The sequence below is a fragment of the Mesoplodon densirostris genome, chromosome 2, assembly GCF_025265405.1.
Source record: "Mesoplodon densirostris isolate mMesDen1 chromosome 2, mMesDen1 primary haplotype, whole genome shotgun sequence".
NCBI classification, from domain to species: Eukaryota; Metazoa; Chordata; class Mammalia; order Artiodactyla; family Ziphiidae; genus Mesoplodon; species Mesoplodon densirostris.
In genome coordinates this window covers 177,513,929-177,531,957 of record NC_082662.1, presented here as the reverse complement: position 1 = coordinate 177,531,957, position 18,029 = coordinate 177,513,929, and the positions used below count along the sequence as shown (strand labels likewise).

At 35.4% G+C, this 18,029-nt stretch overlaps 1 protein-coding gene across 4 annotated transcripts in view; it reads right to left on the bottom strand.

Moving 5' to 3' along the window:
• GPATCH2 (G-patch domain containing 2) overlaps positions 1–18,029 on the bottom strand; it is a 167,819-nt gene that overhangs the window by 25,053 nt on the left and 124,737 nt on the right. Inside the window, exon 9 of one of the 4 annotated variants that reach the window (XM_060091433.1) lies at positions 967–1,359. The exons of 2 other annotated variants lie outside the window; for them this stretch is intronic. In XM_060091433.1, coding sequence (XP_059947416.1) covers positions 1,275–1,359 — 85 coding nt within the window. In that variant the 3' untranslated portion in view covers positions 967–1,274. Of the gene's footprint in view, positions 1–966; positions 1,360–14,471; positions 14,650–18,029 lie in introns of those variants that run through there. One more of the 4 variants, XM_060091431.1, reaches the window with a different exon arrangement.

Genomic DNA, 18,029 nt, shown 5'->3' with positions numbered 1-18,029 from the left:
TAAGAATAAAGCACTCATTTTCATTTCAAAAACTCATTAAAAACCCACAAGCCTCCTGTGAGTCTGAAACCCACTGACTCTCTCAGGTCAGCCCACTGCCACAGATTTTTCTCTTGGCCACCACTCGGTACTTCCCTCTCCACCGGTGTGTTCCATGCTTTATCTAAAGCCCCGAGGGTCTGTGATGCTGGTGATATCATTCCTTGTGTGGGTTAATAAACACACACTTCTGTATCCCTAAGCAGCTCATTTAAATGCTTCTTCTTTTTGTAGCTCTTCATTATTCTAAACAAATGGTACCTGAAAGTGGTGGAGGTTGTTTTATGCAATTCGGGTAGATATTAGAACGTTCTGAGTGTATGTGAATGAGGACATGCTCACATCAGGAGGAAACTTAATCTTTTCAGAGAGCAGATTATTCAGGAAGGTTTCAAAAAATCTATATGGGAGAACTGCTGTTACATTTTAGCTTCCCTGGTACCGCCATCATGCTTCCCATATTTGTTTAATTCCTTCTGATTTTGTTTTAAGGAATTGTCAGTCACCAAGTCCATGCATACATGCTAACACACAAGCAGTGTGTTCTACCCACTAGAAAAAACTTCCTTGCCATGTTTCCTAATTCTGCCATCTTTGAGAGCCTGCCCTTTCTCCCTTCAAAGTTCTCCCAGGGCATTTAAATCTAAGTGTTCTTTCTCTTCTTCAAACTTTACTAAGCTCATTATCTTTCCAAGTGCCTTTTCTTTATATTTCTTACCTATCTGTGCATATCTCTGTCATTAAACTTGTCCTACTGTATGTCCTCAAGTTGCTTTCGGATTAGAGTGGATTGTCAGTTAAATATACGCTGGAAACAATTTTAGGCCAAGCACCATGTCTAATTCACAGAAGCTAGTTGTGCCTCTCATCTATGAGCAAAACAGTAAATATTTATTGAACTAAAACAAATCAAACTACGGTAACAAGTGTTGCCTCCGCATTCTACTTGGCAATCAATCATGCATTTTTTAGGATAACACTTTCTTGAACTGTTATTTAAATTCACTCAAAAATACTCATTTAACAATTAACAAAACTTGACTATGAATCATGTATTTTACTAGACGCTAAACGAAACACAAAGAAGAATAAGAGCTCCTACCATTGAGGGGCTCATGGCCTAATGCAGGAGACACACATGAATAAGAAATTACTATACGATGTAATAAATCCACACAGTTATAGTAGCAGGCCACCACTTTGTGGAAATGGAGAAAAATTCATTTCGCCTGACTTCAAATTTTGATATTGTCTCTCCAGGCAGAATCTAAGATATTTGAGGCATCTTGGAGTATTCTTTTATTCTTCACACCATAGTACCTAGGAAAAATAGGCACTTAGTAAACTGATATTGACTTAATTTACTTGATTCCTAGCTATAACTATACATTTCTGGAATCTGATTATCATTGATATTCAGCATAGAGTTTCAACAAGTTTATTCTAATTTCCTTAAAAAATGATAAAGCTAGTATTGACTCTTAGGAGAGATAAAAAATTACTCAAAATAAACAGGATTCTTTTGGATATCTCCATTAAATGCAAGAAGATATGTGTCTATATTTAAAAAATTGGGATGTTGGTCCTGATAACATCTTGCATCTTACATAAAAGAACCATCAGATCAGACTACAGATGCAGATATAATCCCACATTCTCTCTCTGATCAGACACTATGAAATGTTTCCCAGGATGGTATTGTTGCCATTTTATAACTATTAATAAAATTATGGTATTCCTAATATTCTTAACTTTTTAAAGTGAAGTCCATGCATTATTCATTTTCATATCCACTTCATTCAGTGCAGTATATAATATTTGAATATATTTGTCAAATTGACTTTTTACTTATTGTCCTATTTGATAATTTCTGACTCTAAACCCAGCTTTAAATTCAGTAGCATTTTGGAACAAAAGTGCTGAGTTTCTTTCCTTTACCAGCTTCAGGGAATAATGGGGTTAAAAGGGCAGGACAGAGAATATATTTTATTATCTTAAAAAATTATTTTGAATACATGTTGGTTTCTGAAGTCTTAGAATTTATTATCTAAATTACCAGGAACATCCAAGCTTATTGACTGTCAGCTATATATGGGGTATTATGTTAAACATTTTCACATACTGTCTTGTTTAATCCTCACAAAAACCCAGGTCTGAGGAACCTGAGGTCCAGAGAAACTTATACTTGTCAAAGATCACATAAACAGAATATAAAGTTCTCATATTTGAACCAAGGAACACTTGCCTTGAAAGAATCATTTTTTCCCCTATACCATAGGACCTCATTCAACTCAGTTATTATACTCCATTTAATAAACATCTACTGAAAATGTAACGTGCGCCATGCCCTATGCCATAAAACAGGATCGAGAAATAAAAAAGATATGGCTTTCATCTGCTAGGAGTTAAAGTCATGTGGGAAAATGATTTCAACTCAATATTCAAAGAGAATTCCAAGCAGGCATGTAAGGCATTCTAGGCCCTTAGCTGAGAGAACACATCTGAAGAGGCACAAATACCCTGAGGTGCATACATGATGTGCTGTATCTGGGGCTCTGTAAGCAATTCAGTATGGTGGGAGCTGGACCCTATAAAGGAGTGGGAGGAGAGGACATCCCCTTGTAGCATCAAGTGTTAAGAAATTCAACAAATCTGTCCATTCACAATTATTTTAAATTCTCTAGAAAAAAAAGAATGAAGCTGCCTGTTTGACTGAATTAACCAGTTTGTCAACTACATTGATGATTAAATTCAGTGGAAAAATGCCTGACCATAATTCTTTGTAGATACAATTCTGGATTTTATTGCAGCTGTAGTCAGAAATTTACTGCTCTAATGAAGAGATGGAATCAAATGTAGATCCATTTCCAAGGCAGCTCTTGAAGTTGAGAGGTTTTGCTCATTCAATAGAGTCTACAATTCACTCACATGATTGAGTTGGCAGATACAGGCTTAAGACTGAGCTCAGTTTGACTTCTGTAAAGTGTCCATGACTTTGCTTGTTGAGAGGGGACTTAAAGTGATGTCATAATTCTATATGCTGTAATGGGCATCTGCTGAGTAAGAATACTGAAAAGCAAAGGAAAATATGGTTGCCACTTTTATCTCCATAATGAGGAGGTAATAAAAACTGGTTATTTTAATAACAGGCCAGAATGTCTTAAACTTCTGAAAGAGGTAAGGAGTTATTTCTACTTTAAAATATGTCAGACAGCATTACCATTTAATATAAACTTACTTGAATTTAGGTTAAATTATTGCTTATTGATGGAATTCAATTGGGATGCTATGACCCAGTTAAAATGCCACCTCCTTTATGCAGCCTCTTCTGATTGCCATTCCAGAATAATTTCTCACTCCTTGGAGAAAACAATGTTTTCTACCTTCAACTAAAGCTATATATGTACATGAACTAATCCTCTAACCAGACTGTATATTCCTTGAAGGCAGTGGGGTCCATATCTGTTTTATTTTTTAAAGTAAATTTCCCTTGGCTCTTACAAGCCTTGCCAATTCAGGTACTTATTGAATAGTTGTTGAATGAAATTTAACAAGGCATGCCAGAGTTTTTAGAGTAACTTGTCTTTATGATAATCAGTATTTTTATTGAGGTTCCAATTTCTATAATAAAGAAATGTTTACTTATGGAAATAGAAAACCACAAAACTTATTTGGTTCTTCTCTTGGGCTTCGGGATATAAATATCTGCAAAATCAAGCTTTTACATGTAAACCAGCTTTTTTTTTTTTTTTTTTTTGCTCTATGTGGGCCTCTCACTGCTGTGGTCTCTCCCGTTGCGGAGCACAGGCTCCGGACGCGCAGGTTCAGCGGCCATGGCTCACGAGCCCAGCCGCTCCGCGGCATGTGGGATCCTCCTGGACCGGGGCACAAACCTGTGTCCCCTGCATCGACAGGCGGACTCTCACCCACTGTGCCACCAGGGAAGCCCTATATGAACTATTATATGAACTGGTATATAGTGTTCAAGGCAAAGAGTAATTGGAGATGATGCTGGAATAGTAAGAGCAGTAAGACCAAGAAAGACCTTGCAAACCATGTTTAGGACTTGATCCTAAGGGCAATGGGAAGCCATTAAGAATTTTTAAGAACACTCAAATATATATGGGATTTCCAAATGCCATTCTGGCTGGGCTGTGGGGAATGAATGAAGGGGACATGAGTGAGAGACTGAAAGGAGTAAAGGATAGTGCCTAGGGTTTCCTGACCAGGATATCACATCCTGGTTCTACACGTATCACCTGGCCCAGTGCCTTTTATTCACTTGGCACAAAAAGCCCTTAAACGTGTGGAAATTGTGCATGAACATCATTTTTTTCTTAATATTTATTTATTTATTATTTATTTTGGCTGCGCCAGGTCTTAGTTGTGGCATGTGGGATCTTTTAGTTGTGGCATGCAGCCTTCTCAGTTGCAGCATGTGAACTCTTAGTTGTGGCATCCATGTGGGATCTAGTTCTCTGACCAGGTATCGAACCTGGCCCCCCTGCATTGGGAGCATGGAGTCTTACTCACTGGACCACCAGGGAAGTCGCTGAACATTATTTTTCAAAAGAAACATAAGCAATATCATACTAAAGGACTAGAAAACCATGACATGCTATTGTATCAGTAGAGAAATGTAAACCTGACCACTTACTCTAATCACTTATTTTGCCACTTAAATATAGGCATGTTATGTAGAAGTCTTGGATTCCTGTAATTCTAAAAAAAAGTCATAACTAGAGTATTCTGAGAATATGGTGTCAGCGACACTGTGGTTTTTGAATCCACATAATAACATGTAGGATAACCCAAAACTCTTGGACAACAATAACTAGCCAGAGAGATGACAGCATTCAGAAAACAACAGAAATAAAAGGCAAAAAAAAAAAAAAAAGAAATGAAATGGAACTAGGACACAAGAGTAAATAAATATGATGAAGAAGTAAAAGATAAGAACATAATGAAGAAAGGAAAATGCAAAGGATAAAAACATTAAAAATAAAAAAAAGATTTGAGAGAAAGTGATAGCTACAGAAGGTAGGCAAGGAGATCCAATATATGTATAATAGAAAATTTTGAAACAAAACCAAAGCAATGATACAAAACAAATAGGAAAAATTATAATTGGAGAAAATCTTGAAATTTATTTTAAAAGTAATAAAACTACCACTGAAAAAGCCTACTTCATCCTTAGGAAAAACACATAGAATGACCAACATCAGCACAGAGTCTAGTCAAACCCTTGGGTTTTAAAGAAAAGAAAAACATATACTGAGCATCTGGGCAACACCAAGTCACTTATATGTGAGAGAAAAATCAGACTGTATCACACAGTGAAAACAACATTTTATATAGACAATGGACTAACATATTTGAAATAGTTAAGGAAAGAAAATATGAGCCATGGATTGTATATCTGCCCAAAGTGACCTTTTAATATACAGGGTCTGAACAAACCGTTAATAACATGCAGGGACTCAGGGAATATTGTTCCCATGAGACCTGCTGGAGGAATCAACCAGAGAATAAACCTCAGACAACAGAAAGAGCAGAGACGCACTGACTTCAGATAAGATAGGGATCATTAAAAACATATTTATTCATAGAATTAAAACTAAATGAATTAAAACTAAAACTAGAACTGAAACTAAGGAGACAGTATAGTATTGAATGGCTATACGCCTCAGACTATATGTATGTTACACACATACGTATAGTACAACTACCTAAAAATGGAAAGAAATGAAAGCTATATAGGAAAAATAGAATAAATTTTCTGACCGTCCTGTAGGTATTAGCAGAGAAATAATTAACTTCAAAACAAATGTGTGGGAGAGGAATGAGAAGGGCAAAGAGGTTCCTAGCTTATTTCAATACTGCTCAGAGCAGAGAACCAACTGCAAATAGCCCCCCACCCTCAAAAGGGGAAGGGGACTAAGGCTGTTATATAAAAGTATTAAAATAAAGATAATTATTACAAAAAATAAGCCTCCTAAAAATCAAACAGTATACTAGAGTGAGAGTGAGAGTGAGAGAAAAGGAAATGGAAAAATAGGGAGAGAAAGATATGTCTGCTTATCTTAAAAATAGAAAAAAAAATAGCCAATGGAAGGGTAAACCATAAAGAAAACAAAACAAAGCAATAGCTACCTATATGACGGGGGGAGGGAAACAAGTGGTGAGGACTGAATAGAAGTTAGACTTCTTTAAAAGTAACTTCTTGAGGAGATTTGATTGTGGAACCTGTAACTATTTTTATATTATTATAAAACAAATAAAATTTTAAAAAGCAGTCTCTGAAAACTAAAATGAAACTAATGAACCTAACTATGGATTAATATATCTATACTTAGAAACTATTTCAAGTGACTTTAAAACACAGGAATTTGTGCATTCCTAGTGAAATATAGACGAAGTACAAAAAGACTAGGAAAAGGGAAAAACTTAAAAAACTATTTTCAGTAATTATTTTATCAGTGGTCATGATGGTATGGTGATTCTGAGACTACTGTGTATGTATGGAGGGATCAATAAAATGAACAATTATTATGCTGTCACCAGAGGTAATATTTTTTATGTTGAAAAAAGACAGATTAAAGCCAATGATGGAAAATACAAAAACAATGAAGTCTTGAATTTGAACTGGAACTATCAGTATGAGCTAATTTGTTAAAAAAAAAAACTAAGTATTTCACTGAAAAGGCCTCGAAATAATGACACCCCTAATATGCAGATTGTGGGTTCTAAAATTATTTCCCAGTAAACGAATCAGCACTTCTTAAAGAAATGGCTGATTCTTGGTCTAGGCCAGAAAAGGTCCAAGGTAGCCTTGGAAATATAAACATACCAGAAAGCAAGGAAGAAAGCAAAGTCTCGTAGCAAGGAAACAGACTCAGGAACCTATTTAAATAATTTCCCATTGCCCAAAGATGGGACAATTTTAACATCAATTAGGATGATAACAAATGGACTGAAACACATGGGATCTGTTTAAATCAATGCATTAAAAATAACAGAATAACATTTCACCAGTCACCTCAGGAAAGTGTAAGGAATCAATTAATTTTGAAAACTGATGGCTAAAGAAAAGGAGCAAGTATTTATCTTGCTTTACCTACATGATCTGTAGCTCAGAGTAATCAAGTATTTGAAGGGGCTAAGTTTGAAACAGAAGTAATCCAATTAATGAACCAAAGTGAGAGGACAGAATTAACATATCACCGTTCTGTGACCCTTAGTGAATGAACTGGGGTAACCATCTTTATGGCTAATAAATCACAGAAAGAGATGTGGAAGGGAGAGAAGTCTAGGCCACCACCTCTGGAACAGTTTTGCCGAAACAAAACAACAAAACTGAACCTGAATCAAATCAATTCTCTAGCTCGAAATACCCACTGCAGAAAACTCAAGGGACAGAGGAATAGGTTAAATGACACCATGTGGATAAAATCAGCAACATTCCTCAGATGTGGGAAACTTTATAGGACAATCTGACTTCTTTTTCTTCTTCTTTTTTTGTTTTTTGCCACACCACATGGTGTGCGGTATCTTAGTTTCCTGACCAGGAATTGAACCTGCTAATCTAACTTCTTCAAACAAAAAATTTCAAGGAAAAAACAAAGGGGCAGGAGGGCCTATCAATGGGAACTTGAGATATATATATGTCAACCAATTTTAACAGATAGATCTCATTTGGATCCCAATTTAAACAATGTATAAGACAAAAGATTATGAAATAATTGGAGATATCTGAGTATCAGCTGTAATTAAACGCACATATACATACACATTCATACATATTAAAGAATTATTGCTTTCTTAATAGATGTGATAATGGTATGGTGTTTTTTTTCCTTAAGAGACTGTTATTTTTTAGAGAAACATACTGATATATTTCAATCAAAATAAGATATAGATGAAAGAAGGTTGGCCACATGTAATTACCTAAGACAGTTTTGACAGCTGCAGTTTTGAGCTTATATTTTTCTCTGTATTTCTATTTATGATGACATTTTCCATAATAAAATATTGTTAAAAACTGCTTTTACGATCCTGACATTGCAAGGGAAAAGGCATCTTTTCAACTCTTAAGACTGCCAGTATGAAGCCATTATAGGTTTTTCATATCTTAGTGAGACTCTCCATAATTTTAAAGTGATCAAATCTGAAATTAAATGAAGTTATCCATGAAGTCCATGTCATCTAGTCTGTATACATCCCTGGACTATAACCTTATATAAAAAGATTACAGAAATCCCTATCTGAGGTTTATTGTCCTTAGAAAGGATAATGCATAGTTTTTATTCCATCTTTCTAATTAGTAATTTAAGCATATGCTCAGCATTTAATTCTAAATGTTTGCCTTTTCCCCAAGCTCGAAGACAGCTGTCCAAGATTTGAATGCCAGAAAACATTTAAATATCAACATCTGTTGAATTATGTTAATTTAGTGTAATATAATTGGGCATGAGTTGGAATTGATCAGAAGTATATGAAATAAACAAAAGATAAATTCCCAACAATATCTTAGTATACAAACAAGTCACTACGGGGTGATGAAAAAATATTTCTAAAGAGAAAGGGCAAGGAAAAATACTGATTATGAAGAAATTGATTCTTTTAAATACATAGTTCTAACTCTATGGGACATTATTTTGTGATATTTGAACTTATTTTTAAATTGGCTCAGAAGTGAAAGATAATTAAAATTACCTAAAACAAGTGACAGTTAATAGTTTAATATTTGAATATATTTATAAATTGTTAAGTGAAACATTAAAAAATTCTAATTATTGGGCTTCCCTGGTGGCGCAGTGGTTGAGAATTTGCCTGCCAATGCAGGAAACACGGGTTCAAGCCCTGGTCTGGGAAGATCCCACATGACGCGGAGCAACTGGGCCCGTGAGCCACAATTGCTGAGCCTGCGCGTCTGGAGCCTGTGCTCTGCAACAAGAGAGGCCACGATAGTGAGAGGCCGGTGCACCGCAATGAAGAGTGGCCCCTGCTTGCCACAACTAGAGAAAGCCCACGCACAGAAACGAAGACCCAACACAGTCATAAATAAATAAATAAATAAATTTAAAAAATATATATAAAACATTCTAATTACTTATATACTCATTAAATTTTTTAGATTGCAGATGATTCCTGTTATGTTATAAACAGTTACATACCTCAAAATTTAAGGGCTGATGTAACTTCTGTTCTATAGACATAAAATAGTATTTTAAACCGAAAGTGTTTTCCATGTGGCAGATGGATTTATTAGGTTTATTCTGGGACTGGAAGATACAAATTATCAAGTAGTGGCCTTGTTTATTGTACTGCTGATTTAAAATATTAATTTTTATATCAATTCTTTTACTAATAAGTTAGGGATGCTTGTTGTTTTGGGAAGTATTCTGGCGCATATACACATTGCATGAACAGATCCCTGAATGCCCCTGTAATGAAATTCTAATGCAGGCAGCAGTAGCAATACAAGCTGCTGTGATGTGGCCCTGCAGGTGTGCTGTCACCATTTCCTAGGGGAACCATCTCTGGGAGTTAAAGGTGAGTTCCGTGTCCATGCCCATTTAATCACAGGACCAATTTGGGGAGTGCCAACTGTGAAACAGACACCAGTCTGTAAGGAAGTGGACTTCAGAAGACAAATTTATTTCAGCTATAGGTCACTGGAACAGCTTTCATATGCTAACTATTCTTTATTATTAGTGACCATGGCCAAATTCAACTGCTGTTCCAGAGGTGAGAGGCTGTGCATACTTTTAGTCATTTGAAAATATATAGTTCATCTATCAGATTTCAAGAGAAAGGGGAAACAGTAATGAATGTTTCACCACAGAATACTTGATTGCTTTTTTACTTACCACACACTGGACATATTATATATGTCAAATGGCAAATCCCCCTTTTTTCTTTTCTGTGTGGATTATTCACATTAAATTGAAAAGCAATCTCTCAAAATTCTAACTGGCTGATAATTACTTTTATTTAGTGTAATCACAATTTAAAATAACTCTCTATAATCATTAGTTTAAAATTTTGGCAAGGAAGCTTAGAATTTCAGGATGCCAAAAGGACAGGAGGCAGAATTGACTTTCTGAGAACAGTGCCTTTTTAAAATATAATAATTTGGTTATATAGAGTACAACAGATTAATTAAATTCCTTGGAAAGCACTTATGTTGCATATGTGGTATGTTTCCAATTTTTCTACTCTAAATACATCTATACCTAGAAGCTATTCAAATTTTTAAAAAATTAGAACACATGTGCAATTAAATGTATTCCAGTTAAATAAATATGGAATGCATACATTCTAATTAAAGGGAATGTGTGAATACTTCCTAATTGTTCATTCACACATACAGAAGAATGAATTCAAATAATCTAAAAGATACTTTTCTATCCGGAGGATTGAGTAAATGTTTTTAGAACAATAAAATTTAACGCTAATTTTAGATTTGGAAAAAGGAAAATAATAAAGGACTAGAAATTTTATTTTGAAAATTAGTAGTTTAAAAGCAGTTTCAAGCCATCATTTTAGAATACAGAGTACGCAGAATATAAAATGCTGAGTGGTATAACTTGCTTTAAAATATGGTGTTGAATCATTAGTTTTAATATGACAAAAGAGAATTTGTTTTAAATTAAATCTTTACTAATGTAGGATAAGTAAGTCTCTTTTTAAATAATTAAAATAAAGCATCACTTACTTTTGCTGATACACTTAATTTTGTTGATACATTTCTGTGAAAAGCAACACTAGCCAAATACAGTCCATGTCATTAACCAGTACTCTAATGAACAGTTATCCCAATTTATTAACAGCTGCTCAGAAATGTAGTAATTAATAGTTTCATTTATGTTTTGGCAAACTCGCAAAATGACAAATAGTTTTGTATCTGTTGCAAATTAGGTCTCCTTCCCAAATAACAGATGACACTATGCGGAAGACTGAGCAAACTGAATCCTCGAACATCTTTGGATCTTTAGAAGATCAAATAAAGAACAGCTGTAATTCTATTTGTTACATCTGCAACAAAATACAGTGACTTGTATCATCACGTGAAAACAAATATGCTCTGTATTAATGTAAATAGGAATGTTCTTTCTAACCTGACAGAAGAAGGTTGACATGAATGTGTATGTGTGTGTGTATGTGTGTGTATATGTGAATGTGATGGGATTTGTTTTGATTTTCTGATTAAATCTATTGCCATTTTTTTCATTTTAGAAGATTCTTTTTACTACTAATCAGGCAAGAAAGTGACAGCAAAGGGAAAAAAAAGTTTATTTTTCCCTCCTTATTATTTATTAATTGATCACACAAGAAATTAGAGCACACAGAATCCAGGGATTTTCAAGTCATTTGACATTAGTAGATGAAAAATGTAATGCTTGTAAGAACTAAGTAAAAGTGAATTAACAAACATGTGTTTCTGAAAGCCATTATAAAATAGTAAGTTAAATTTAATAATATCGGCAATAAAATGTTTTTACTTGATTGCAAATTACATATCAGACTGCCAGATAATGTAGCCTTGGTGCTTCACAAGAGTAATTGTAAATGGCAAAAATCATGTAAGTAAGGAAGTAGGGCAAATTAAAAAAAAAAAAGAAGATGCCAGATCTGACATGATCTACTATCAATCTTTTTGTATGGATTCTTAGAATGATAAAGACTAATCGTTAACATAAAAATGTGTTTAAAAAAGCAAGATCTTTTCAATAACGGTACATCACTCAGTGTCAGGCATTGCTTCATGCATGTTTTACTTACTTTCAATTGGGAAGGCTATATTGAACTTTCTGGTACTAATCAAAGGTTATGATATGAGAAAAAATGTGAAATTATTTAATTGTAATTTTAAATGAGGTGAAGGGAGAGAAAAAGTTTTTTCTAATTTTGAGAAGTATAAAATCTGAACACTGAAATAAAAACTAAAGCGTTTGAATAGGAAGTCTGGAATTTAAGAGAAAGATACAGGTTAAAGAATAACTCTAGATGTCACTAGTATTTCTATAAAACACTTAGGTGCATCGTCTCAATGTTAAGCTGAGTGTGTGTGTGTGTGTGTATGTATGTTCCACTTTGGCTAATAATCTATTGCATGCAACGACAACTCAAAAACCATGCCTGTTAATTATTAAATATTGACAGTGACAGGTAATACGCAGTGGTTTTTAAAAATAACAAATGTACATGCTTTCATGCATTTATATATTGAAAGACCTTTGTGTTTTCCTGAGCTTATTTATGCTTTCAAAGGTTTAAAAGTATGTAAAGATGAGAGAATGGCATGAACAAACTCTAGACATGCATTACATATTAGGGGAGAGATAGTACACAGTAAAACTAAGATGAAACTTCATAATAGGAAATGGACAGAGAACACTGAAGAAATGGAAGAATGATTGGAAAATAAAACCCTGCAGACTAATCAAAAATAATTATCAGATGGGAATAACCAATAAGATATAAACAACACAGGACTGTAAGATAGGAAACATGTAACTTCAAGCACCACCACAATGTAAAATCTTGGGAGAACACATCAAATGAATATGTGAGGATAGTGTCTTGATGAAAAATGTTCACACTACTCAATATCTGACACACCTAGTCTATGATATGGGCTCTCCACAGAGAATAAAAATGAAGCAACAAACCAAAAGAAAGATGTATGAGACCAGTATCACTAGAACTAATTAGATCAAATTATACCTCTGTTAATAATCAGTATTTGTTTAAATTAGTTTACATTATACCTATCATTTTTTTACCTTTTTTTTTTTTAAGGCTTTCTTTTTTACCTTTTTTTACCTTTTTGAATCAGTCAAAAGTTTGATTACAGGACCATGAAGTGTCATATCATAAAAGTATAAGAATGTTAATTATGTTTAGAATAAACATATGAACAAATACAACACATTAATATTTCAGGAGTAACTATCTGCATATGATGGAATGGCATGTGACGACGAGCACTGTTGATGGTGAACGAAGCTTGGGAGGAGATGTTTGCAGAATGAGAAGCATGGTAGGAAATCCAAAGGAACGATGCCCTTTCAGTAGGCGGAAGTATAGGAAACCTTGAAAAACAAAGTCTGTTACTGATGAGAACTTCCTGAGGGAATTGACTGAAATTATTAAAGTGGGTTATGTGTTTAAAGGAGAACTTCAGGTTGTTACCTCCTTGGTACTGTTAGACATGAATCAGTCTAAGAGTTGGAAAAGAGACAATTCTCCTGCACCCATCACTGATTTAAAGAGCCTAGATGAACATTAAAGTAGGTGTGGCAAAAAAGGGAGAAATGCCATAAATCGGACACCCAGAAAACTGCCAAACTGCACTACAGTCAGTGGCATTGGTAAATACGTCCCTAAAACCCTTCTTTGGAGATCTTGAAAATTCCCCCAGGGAGCCGAGGGTAAGAAGTACTATATTCCAGAGGTTAAAGCCATAACTGCAGTGCCCTTTATTCATTCAGAGCTTCAGTGAGGAATGCCCCTCTTAAGAGTGTGCTGTACTCATGCACTTCAAAATCTCAGCTTTGAGTCATTAACAGCAGACCACTTGTGCACTTATCTTTTCTTATCTGCCTAGTATATTTGGGGAGTAAATGGTCCTAAAATTGATTGATTCAATGAATTACAGTTCTCTTCTCTAACCTTTATATTTTTCTACAAGTTGAAAAAGGGAGGTGCAGTCACTCATCCAAAAGGGCTAAGGAAAGTCAAGCCAATATTAAAAATACTAAGGAAGAAAATGGCTTCAAGGGAGGAACACAGAAAAATGCACACAAATGAAGAAGATGAAGAATTTTCATCCTGCACTCAATGTTGTAACGAAATTTAAGCTTGAGTCTTTCCTTGTGTTTATTTCACCTTTGCAGGTTGCCTCATGCCTAACACGAGTGATACCCTTGGAGAGACAAGAAAATACACCACATCCACCAAACAGGACAAAGAGGATGTAGAAAAGGAATGTTCAAAGAAACAAGGTGAGCTCTTGGAAATGCAATGTATTAGAGAATTTTTTAAATCCACAAAACATTTGGGACATAACCATTAATAAAACTGCCCAGAAATCTTTGAAGACAACAATATAGAAAAGTTAAAAAAAAAACAAAAAACAACTGGAGGATCATTTGAAGGTGCTCCAACATCCAAATAATAGGAGAACAGAGGAAATGGCAACCACTGGAAATTATTGGAGAAATATCTTCAAAATCCTGAGGCAAAATGGTTTCCAAAGTAGAATTCAATTCCCAGCTAAATCAATCAATGTGAGACTAGAATAAAGACATTTTCAGAGATGCAGAGTCTCACAAATGTAACCACACCTGTTCTCTTTCTCAGAAAGCTCAGGAAAAATAATGGCATGGGATCCAGGGAAAAGGAAATTCCACATAGGAGAGAGATTAGGAAACTCCCAGGATGAGAAGTGAAGAGAGGTCCTAGGATAGCAGAGGTGCAGCTGGTCCAGGCAGCAAACAGTCCAGAATAGACCTGAAAAATGGAGGGCTCCAAGAAGGATGCCACCAGGACAGAGAATTGAGGGGAGTTACACTTCTGTGTAGAGGTGGCTGATGAACTGGGCTAGGCACATAGAAAACAAAACAAATGAAAAACAAGACAGTTATCTCTACAACAACACAAAAGTTATACATCTATAAATAATATCTGCATATATGATCATACTAATGCACACAATAAATATTTACTTGGTCTGAATATTATGATATAACCATTAGGAAGAAAGAGGGGAAGAAAAGCAGATAATGGGTGTGTGTGTGCGTGTGTGTGTGTGTGTGTGTGTGTGTGTGTGTGTGTGTGTAGGGCACACAGCAGGAAGTCAATAGGTAATACTAACTAAAAGCTTCAAGAAATAGTAATATAAGCATGTAATTTAGGTCAATACTGGAAGAAATACCTAAGAGTTGAAAGTGGATTTTTTTGGAGTGTGAAATTAGAGAATGAGGAAAAATAAGGCTGGGGCCTGCTGTACTTTGTTATGTCTTATAGAATGATTTGACATTTTAAATTATGTACAAGAAAAGTAGGACAAAAAATAAAACTTAACAAGTGCTTAGGAAGCACACAGATGGAAATAACAATACCAGACTTTTCCTAACAGCTACCGTAAGAACTCTTATATTTTAAGTGCTTTATAGGCATGAACTCATACATTCCTTATAACAATGTTCTTAGATAAGTACAATTATTTTGTTTATTTCACAGATAAGTAAACTGAGGGACAGAGAGGTTACATATTTTGCTCAGGGTCACCCAGCTAGTAAGTGGTGAAACTGGGATCAGAAGTCAGGCACTCTAACCGCAGAGGCTGTACACAGAGGCCAAGATAAGGACTCAGTCAGTGCACTCTACTGCCACAGAATCAATGTCAAATTCGTTTGACAAATATTTTATGTAGCAAATATCTCCTATGTATCAGACATTGTTTTTGGTACTGGGGATACACCAGTGAGTAAAGCAAAGATTTTGCCCTCATGAAGCTTAAAGGTAATAGAGACAGTAAGGGGTAATAGAGACAAGAAGGAAGACACAAAAAGCAGAGCTGGTGGAGAGTGGGCCTTTTTTACATTGAGCACAGACTTCAGACACGGGTGGGGTTGGTATGTTGGAGAAACGGGAAAGAAACCACTGTACCTGGAGTAGGTGAATAACATAGTTCAAGTGGGGGAAGATGACGTCAAGGAGGAAACAGAGAAGGCCAGGGTCAGAACACATATGGCCTTGTTGGCCAAGATAAAGACTTTGGCTTTTACTTGGAATGAAGTAGAAAGCCACTTAAGAGTTTACTTAAAAAAAAAAAAAAAATATATATATATATATATATATATATATATATATATATATATATATCTTTATTGAGGTGTAGTTGGCGTAAGTCCTAACCACTGGACGGCCAGGGAATTCCCTCACCACTTTTAAAGTGTACAGGGAATTCCCTCACCACTTTTAAAGTGTACAGAAAGAGAACAGGTGTGGTTATATTTGTGAGACTCTGCATCTCTGAGAATGTCTTTAAGTTTTGTCATAAGTTTTCACATATGTATACACGTGTGAAACCATCACCATAATCAAGATAATGCAGATACTCATCACCCCAACAGTTTCTTAATGCCTCTTTGTAATCCTTCCCTCCAGTACCTCCCTGGCCGTCATCCCATGCCCATGCAACAGCTGATCTGCTTCCAGTGACTATAAATTACTTTTCTGTATGGTATGAAGTGTAGATGAGTTAATTTTTTTTTTTTTGAAAATGGATATTCAGTTGTTCCACTACCATTTGTTGAAAATACTATTTTTTTTTCCACTGAGGTACCTTTGTACTTTGTCAAAAATCAATTCTCTGTATATATGTGGGTATATTTCTTTCATCTATTTTTCTATCTTTGCACCAATACCACACTTTCTTGATTACTACAGCTTTGAAATTAAGTCCTGAAATCAGGTAGTGTTAAAGTTTGGCTATTTAAGTCCTTTGCATTTTCATATGAATTTTAGCATTTGTTTGTCAATTTCTACAAAATAGTCTCATGGGATTTTTGTTTGGATTGTACTGAATCTGGAGCTAAATTTTGGGAGAACTGACATCTTAAGAATATTGAGTCTCCTGATCCATGAACAAGGTATATCTCTCCAGTTACACAGATTTTTAATTTCTCTCAGCAACATTTTCATACACCAAAAAATATGGTGAAATGCTTAGGGATAAATCTGATAAAATATGTGTAAGACCTATACAATGAAAAACAACCACTGAGAAAAATTGAAAAAGACTTAAATATTTGGTTCTTAATTATGTGTAGTATTATATTTCTTGCTTTATATTGTTATCTTCCTGTACTTCTTTTAGTTAATACTTATTATGCTAATCAAATTCTTTTGACTTGTTTGTTCTAACATTTCTGCTTCTGTTGAAGTCTGTAATCCAATATATATATACTTTTTAAAGTAAATTATTTATTTATTTATTTATTTATTTATGGCTGTGTTGGGTCTTCGTTGCTGCACACAGGCTTTCTCTAGTTGTGGTGAGTGGGGGCTACTCTTTGTTGCAGTGCACGGGCTTCTCTTATTGTGGAGCACAGGCTCTAGGAGTGTGGGCTTCAGTAGTTGTGGCACGTGGGTAGTTGCTCCGTGGCATGTGGGATCTTCCTGGACCAGGGGTTGAACCCATGTCCCCTGCTTTGGTAGGTGGATTCTTAACCACTGCACCACCATGGAAGTCCTATATATATATATATTTTTTTTTTTTTTTGAAAAGGCTGTTCTCCTCAAATGTCTTATTATCTGATTCTACCAGGCAATGCTATGGGGAAAGGCCAGTCTTCTCTGTCCGCCCAAAGCAGTTCAGCAATTGGAGGTGAATGAACCTGACTTATGAATATAGAGGTCTGGGCACCAGAAAACCACAATCATCACACCCCTCTCTATAAAATAACTCCTCTGTCTGAAAAACGCTCCCATTCCTCACTCTCAGGAAAATGAGAACTGTAATCCTCCAGCTCTGTGGTTTGTACGGTGCAGAGTGAAGACCAGATAATTTGTCATCTAGTCCCATCAAGCTTTCCCAGCTCCTCACAAATACAGCACTGTGAGCTGCCCTGACTTTATCCTTAAAAACACTTGGACCAGAGATCTGAGTCTTTCTGTAAGGGGCAGATGTCATTTGTCCCAAGGCCATGGCCAGTGACAAGCTAGTATAGAAAAGAACTCCAAAGGTTCTCCTCACATCTCATTCTCCCTTACCCAGGCTGAATTGCCTCTTGCTTCAGGTCAAAGCACACAAGCATACATGTGTGCCCCCATCTCATAAGCACAAGTTCAAAATAGCATGCCCCTTCCCTTAATACTGGGGACTTCTTGTAGTTTTCTGCTTATTTTCTCTTTCTAAATTCCCCCTGGGTTGATCCTGGAGGAGAGAAGCCATCTTCTTATAGTTTATAATC